Source organism: Solanum lycopersicum, chromosome 9 (assembly GCF_036512215.1).
Source record: "Solanum lycopersicum chromosome 9, SLM_r2.1".
Classification (NCBI taxonomy): Eukaryota; Viridiplantae; Streptophyta; class Magnoliopsida; order Solanales; family Solanaceae; genus Solanum; species Solanum lycopersicum.
The window spans coordinates 64,565,065-64,572,871 of NC_090808.1; the positions used below are offsets into that span (position 1 = coordinate 64,565,065).

General features: G+C 31.1%; 1 protein-coding gene across 1 annotated transcript; it reads right to left on the reverse strand.

Annotated features, from left to right (window-relative positions):
- Positions 1-2,778: 2,778 nt before the first annotated feature.
- Positions 2,779-4,773, reverse strand: LOC101262558 (probable galacturonosyltransferase-like 7). The gene has a single exon (XM_010328262.4). It carries the CDS (start codon positions 4,120-4,122, stop codon positions 3,019-3,021), a length of 1,104 nt encoding a protein of 367 aa, XP_010326564.1. The 5' UTR covers positions 4,123-4,773; the 3' UTR covers positions 2,779-3,018.
- Positions 4,774-7,807: the final 3,034 nt, after the last annotated feature.

Sequence of the window (7,807 nt, forward strand, 5' to 3'; positions counted from 1 at the left end):
TTATTTTAATCATGTATAAATAATACTATAATTTTTCATCGAAGTTCGTACAAGGTAGATCCACCCCTGTGTATTTGTTATACATAGATTATTTCTTATGTATTGTTTGATTTAGTGTATTAAAAATAGTATGCATTCTATATATTAATACATATTTATGGAAAAAAAGATGTAAAAGTACTTTGAGAAGGTAATTAGGTCTTTAACCATATTAATACATGTATTAAATTATTTATGTTAATAATATTTAGAAATTCATGTTATCACTCCTCAATATACAATAAAGTATCATATTAATTATACATAGCATGAAAAAAACGCATCAAACAAGAAATTACTAAGACATACATATAATTAATTCATTTATTATGTTTTTAATATACTTTATCAAACGACTCTTTAATTTAAACACGCCAACAAAGTTGGCCACGTGTGATGCCAGGGGAAAAGGTGTGGGTCCCATGCATTGGACACTTCACACGCAACAATGTTAGATGCCACATCAATGTCACAGCTCATATCCTTTTTTCCTTTTATCTCTCAAATATTTTTGACAAATAAACCGCTGGTTGTATCATATATGCTAAATATAGTTATAACTATTGCTTAATATTTATCAGAAACATATGGTCAACAGCTCAGACATACGTATAAAACAAAAATCCAAATTTAAAGAAATTCCAATCATGTTTCTATAAATCATAAAACTTTGCAAATTTTTCAATTGATAATCATGTCTATAACTAAAAAAATATAAAGTGAGATATGTCAAGTGATTAACTTATTTACGCAATAAATACACAAAGATTCACTAAAAGCTTATTAAAATCTTTTGAGTTGTAAGTAAGTGCTTAGTAGCAATATTTTATCATGTATTTAAATATTCAATTAAAACAAGTTATAAACGAAATTTAAAAACAAATTTAAGAAGTGTTCAAGGCATTTCGCTTTTATTTTAGGATTTCTTCCGTTATTGTTTAAAGTTATGAAAAGTGAGTTGAGAATTACAATATTTCATGTGAAAATTTCAATCGAGACCAAAATATTAAGTAATTTCTTCTTATATATTCAAATTTTAATAGACAAAATTACCTGATACAAGGTAAAAAGTTATACCATAACATTAATCAAAATGTGTGCGAAGTTAATGCAAACTATATTTCAAACATATCACAGAAAACTCATTTAGCCCATCCGTCAAAAGTTTAGATGGTCTATATCATTGTCATGCCATTATTCGTAAATAATTTCAATCTTGCAAAAATCATTTTTTATGTGTGGTTAAATATGAAGATGGAGGAAATAAAAGGGGGTTTCAATGAAAAGAAATCCACCAAACAAAGTAAACATGAGGGGGGGTTCTCCTTGGATTCTAGGACTGCAAAGATATCTGGCAAAGGGTTTGGATTTATATGTGAATGACAACCCTTTTTTACACTACTTTACTACTATTTTCATAGTCCTCACCCTATTTTGATGTGAAATGACAACCTGGCAATGAAAACAAATACATCATTTTCTATTACATTTAATTGAATCACTTTCTCCACTACTGTCCATCCAACAACTCACTAATATTATGCACATTTTTAGTCCTTATTTTATTTATTCATCTCATATAATATAATGTATTGTATAGATATTCTTTCTTCTTCTTAAGAAGAAGAATCAAATTCCACCAAAGTGGACCTTATAACTCGCTGGCCAGCAACACTAATTATTTCCCATCCCCATGTGCCACAATCTTTCAACCATATTGCTATTTCCACTATCTTTTACAATAATCCAAAAAGTTGAGTCCCTCCCCCCCTTGTCCTTTTATTTTTATCTTAGCTTATCGTCCGAGCAATTTTCTCTTGATCAGTTTTTCGTACCTTGATTAAGTCCATAAGGGGAGACATCGTAAATATATGTTCTTTTATATTTATGATTGTAGTGTCTGACTAGCTTTTACACACCTCAGTTTCATTAATGGCACACCTCAAGTATATGTTCTTTTTTGTTATTGCGATTGTAGTGTCTGAACAACTTTCGCACACCTTGATTGAACCTGATAACTATATCCATCAAGAGTAGAACATACGAAAAGTTAATCTAACAAATGCAAAGAAATCACTATATTTTGTCTTGGTTAGGATTGAACTATGATGTCCTCCCTCCTTTGTTCAATCTTGGTTCATTGAATATCTAATCTATCTTAGATCACACTTTTGGGTGATACTGCTTTCCTTTTTCCCTTCATATATTATTACTTCAAAACCCCATTTCTCCTAATACAAAAACTCATGTTATGTTGGTCTTTTGCTAATAAAAAAACAAGAATTATTGATCCCTACTACATTCACAATCTTTAAGTAAGCACATGTCCATGTTCCAAGTAAAGTAGTACTAATACATAGCCCCCAAATAAAATAGAACAACGATTCATTAACAAACACTTAAATACAATTTATTAATGTGAAAGCTACAACCTACAACCTAACATTCATTTAATCTCACACTTTTCAAAGGGGTTCACATAAGTACACAATTATTTATTATTAGCATATACTTCAAAAGAAAGCATTTTCTAGATAAGAGCTACTACTATACACTAGCATTATCAATCACTTAATTAATTACAAGATAACACTGTATAGTATAGTATTCCTCTCATTTTTAATTATTTATAGGCTACTCATTAAGTGTCGGTTACAATTTATCTCAATCGTAAAAATGTTGTGTCGGAGATATGAACGAGTGAAATAAAAATGAGTACGGCTTGATTACAACTAATAATTATCTGTAATTCTTTTTTTTATTTCAAGCTGCACGAATAATAGAATAGAATACAAATGTCTCTGGTGATGCATTAATGTTCATATGTTAAAATAAAAATGAAGAAACAAAATTTGAACGAAATAAATTGAGAAGAAAAAAAAAATTTAGAGAAGTTAAAAATCCCCAATAATAAAATGAACAGAAAAAAAGAAAAAAAAGAAGTTACTGAGAGGAATTTACCGGCGAGAAATGAGAAATTCACGACGAGAATCCGTACAAATCGTAAGGTGCCCAAAGGGAATCGAGCGGACACGGCTCTTTTGAGTCAAGCCGAAGCCACGGCTTGCCGGAGCCGCTCCAGTGGAGGAGGCTTACCGGACCGGAATGTAAATCACGGCAACTTCCCTTTACATTATCACCGCCTAAACCGTGCTGGTTCCATCTGTGCTCAATGGGTGCCACGTGTCCGGCGAAGACCAAGAGGTACGGCGGTAATGAACCCAGTTCATAGATCCGATTGGTTTTCTGGATATCCATCCATTTTTCTATCCGCTTAGTGTACCCGACCCGTCTCCATTTCTTCAGATCTATAACCATAACGCCTGTGTTGAAGTAACAAGGTTTCCGGCTGGAAAACGTGCCGGAAAATCTCGGTTCTGACCAGAACGACGTCGTGAAGTATTTTGTGAAATTGGCATGACAATACTCCGGAGCTCCAATGGTTTTTGAACCCAAACTTGTACTCCATAGCTTAGAGATGTCGTCAACCACGACAAGATCCGAATCCAAGTAGATAACTCTATTAACACAGGGCTCCAGAAGATCAGCCAAGTAATTTCTGGCGTAGTTCAAGGGCTGTTCAAGCGCTTGCCTAACGGAAGTGGAGATAATATTTCGAACTCGTTCAGGATCGAAGTAATATACCTTGAATTTCAATTGAGGGAAGGTGGATCGAACTAGGGTTTCGAGATTGGTTTGGGATACCAGAAAATGGAAGAATACACTCTCAGGACATCTTGAATGGTGTAAAATTGAATGTACAGCGGCTATTGAACCACGCAGATACTCAACATCAAGAGTAATCGCAACATGAACAAGCGAAGGATCGCAAACCCCAGTTTTCCCCAATTTTCTTCTTTCATTAGAAGTGCATTCACCGGCATTTCGGAATACAGGGGCTTTACGAAATGAGAAACGATTAAGGCGTACATTCGGGGTAATTTGACTGGGAAATCGGAGGTAGGATTCAAGGTGAGACGATCTTATAGCTTCAGCAGGTGGAAATGATTGTAAAGATGGTGAAAGAACAATCACCACCATTGCCGCAGCGAAAATACCTGAAAACTTAGTAACCCAGAACATTTTTACAGCATAAAATCCCTTTTTCCTCTTCTTCTTCGTTGATATGAAATTATAACGACGTACCCTCCGCCCAGAAATTGAAGAAAAGAGAAATGCTAGGGTTCTTCTAAAATCCGCCACACCTTAAAATCTATGAAGATGGACTTTTCCCTTTTGGGGTTCTTTTCTTGTTTTCTCTAATGGTATGCCGTGAAAACGAAGCAACCTTGGATTGGTGGAACAGTAGAGAGCGAAGAATCCATGGCGACGTGCGTTGCAGTACTCTTTTCTCTTTCTCTCTCTCTAAATCTTTGGGAGAGAAAGTCACACAGTTGTAGTAGAGAGAGAGAGAGAAAGAAAAGGAAGAAATTTAGGTTTTATGAAGCCTTTTTCCCCAACTATTTTGGGCTAAAACATATTTAAGAAAGAAGAGGATTTGATTTTAAGTTTTCTCTATTTAGTCATTACATATTGTATTTATCTAAAAATTCAAAATTTTGTAGTGATTATATCTAATCATGTTACTTAAACAATCATTAACTATAAAATGAGTAAGTAATTTTTATAATTTGAAGGAGATTGTTGGTTATCTCGTGAAACGGAATGTGTAAGATTCTTCACATTTCCAAAATGTAAATTTAAGATATTTAGGTCTAATTTTTAATAGACAAAATGAAATAATAATTCAACGTGCTATTCGTAAGATTGAAATCAAACGATTGTTAGCTTTCATTTTATTCTAATGTGTTAATATAATATGTGATATCACCATCGATCTTATCATTTCTTGAATTATAGACCTAAGATACTTGAGACAATTCATATCTTTACTTGTTTGTCAATCCTCACTTTCTATGATGCGATTTTGAATTTTCATTATGTACACTCTATTTACTATTTAGATCTGCTTAGTCTAAAATTTGTCACCATATATCAAGTGTTAATTTTATCACGTGTATTTTAAATTAATTGTACATCATTTTTAAATAACATATACCAAAGTATGTTCTTAAAAATATATCGTGTCAATTTATCCATTGTTAAGATAAATATAAACATTGGAAAGTGGATCCCTAATGCAATCCCATTCCATCTTGAAATCGATGCATAAATAAATTGACTTAACTTTCTATTATAAAAGAAAAATGGTTGTTACAACTTTTCCAAAATTTACTATAAGACTTTTAGATGTGCGAGACTAATAAAATTATTCAAAAAGTTTTTCATAGAAAGTTATATGTAAATCATTTTGCGCATATTACTTACAAGTTATCTGCTTGATTGTAAGTTTTTTGAAGAAGTTATAGAATTACTTAAATGAAATAACAATACAAAATGCATTTATAATAGAACAAGATTAAATTATCCACAATAAATTTACAAGAAAATTTAGCAAATCAGCCAAAAGAAAAATAATTGTTTTTTCTCATCATCAACATGAAGAAGCAATCGTGTGATCGTTGAGGGAACAAGTCATAACACTTTCTTATTTGATATTTTTCTCTAACAATAGCTCTATTTCATGATCTTATAATGATGAATTTAGCAATTGATAGATAAGTATATTACGTCTTAAAAATCAATGCGTGAAAAATTATAGAAATCAAAAGGGTATTCATCTGAACATAGTTTTAGATCATGAGGTAAATTAGTAATTCTTGATTTATTATAATCAGATTGATTTGTAATTAAAATTTAACAAAATTTTGAACTTTTTAAGTTCTATTTTTCTTTCAAATGTACACCCTCCCCCGGTAATTTATGAAAATTATCTTTAACTTTTCATTGTTTTCTTTTAGAATAAAAAAATATTTATGATGGTAAGGAATTACAATTTTTTTAATATACATATAATTTTACAAAGATTCATTAGTTCAATAAATCAATATTAGTAATGATTAGTTGTTCTTTGATAAAATCTACTCATATAGTATACAAACAATATACTTGCATCAAACGAGAGTCTTTTTTTTTATAGCAAAAATAGATATTATAGGTCTTTTTCTTTTATCGATCAAGTTTATAATTTCAAATAATTGAAATTTCAAACTACTTTTTTTTTTAGATTTCAAATCATATGATTTGAAGAAAAAGTTTGAATTGTGCGTAAATTTTATAAGCAAACACTAATTTAAAGGCAAATTCAAATTCAGGTTCTCAAATTCTAGATCAAAAACCATTAGAGTTGCAGAGAGGTAAATAACAATCTCTGTGTGTGAGAGTAGGGAAGAAAGTTCATCCCACGCGAGGTGGATCTAGGTACACCCTAGGGGCAGTGGCGGAGCCACTATATATCTAGGGGTTCATCCGAACCACCCTCGATAAAAAATTACTCTATTTGATATAATTATTTATAAAAAATTATTTTGAACACATTTTTTAACTAAATATATACTAGTGAACTTTTTCTCTAAAAATTTTTTTAGTATCGAACGTAAAATGTATTTTCATTTAGAAATTTCCCTATATAGCATCATATTATTTTATTTATTATCTTTCATCTTTAAAAAAATTCTACGTGCGTCATTAATCTCGCCATACCCTACTTCACCTTTTAAATTCTGATAAGTTCTAGGGTTACTTATTCGATGTAAACGTAAATTATATAAATACATTAATTGTTGTTGAATGGCATTAGTAGAGCACCATAACTTAATTTTCACGTAAGATATGTTAAAAAGGACGTTACTTACCATAAGTGTTACTCCTTTTTATCTAATCCACTTTACAATATTATAAAATGTAAGTGGACTTGGAGTGATCCAATAAAAATATTATAAAATGTAATTGGGCGTGTGTTCCGTAAGGAAAAAAATATCTTGATGAAAAATATATTTTTTGTAAGTTATTTTTCAGGAAAATTAAATAAACACAACATATAATTTTTTTTAAAAAAAAACAATATTTATTCATAATGTAAAAATTCTTATACCAAAATAATTAGTAGTGACATGAATAAAAAATAAAAGAAGAATGATATAGTGAATTGCTTTTTTTTTTAAATGTTTTTTGGTTTTTCACCCATCACTCCATGTCCGGAGCTCATATTGAAATTTCGATTAAATTTGAATCACCCACTATAAAGCTTATTCAGAAGTGATGCTCCCAATAATATTTTTTCCGTACCTAGTACTCGAATCCGAGAATTTAACAGCGCCCTGCGACTCCAAAATAATTAGTAGTGACATGAATAAAAAATAAAAGAAGAATGATATATTGAATTGCCATTTTCTTAATGTTTTTTGGGTTTTCACTCACCACTCGATGTCTGGAGCTCACTTTAAAGCTTCGATTAAATTTGAATTACGCACTACAGGGCTTATTCAAGAGTGGCACTCCCAATAATGTTTTCTTCATACTAGTACTCGAACTCGAGAATTTAACAGCGCCCTGCAAGCTCAATTCAAGAGTGACGATCTCAAAAGTTTCATTCTATATTCATGATTCGTACTCAAAACTTTTAATTAAAGGTGAAATATTTTAATTAGTGCACCACAACCCACGTTGATTTGAATCGCCATTATTAGCAATGTAAGTGAGAGCATTGAATCTGCTGTTGAATTTCAGAGTAGAGCATGAGAAATGACATGTCCCCTTCTTACCCGTACTTAGCCGTTGGCATAATTGGTATTAGTAGTTTCAGCTACCACTCTTCTACTATAAAATATAAACACCTTTGACTATTTCCAATATTTAATAAAAAACA

What these genes read in the sequence shown, in the direction of transcription:
- LOC101262558 (XM_010328262.4), bottom strand. Translation starts at nt 4,122, where the DNA reads ATGTTCTGGGTTACTAAGTTTTCAGGTATTTTCGCTGCGGCAATGGTG.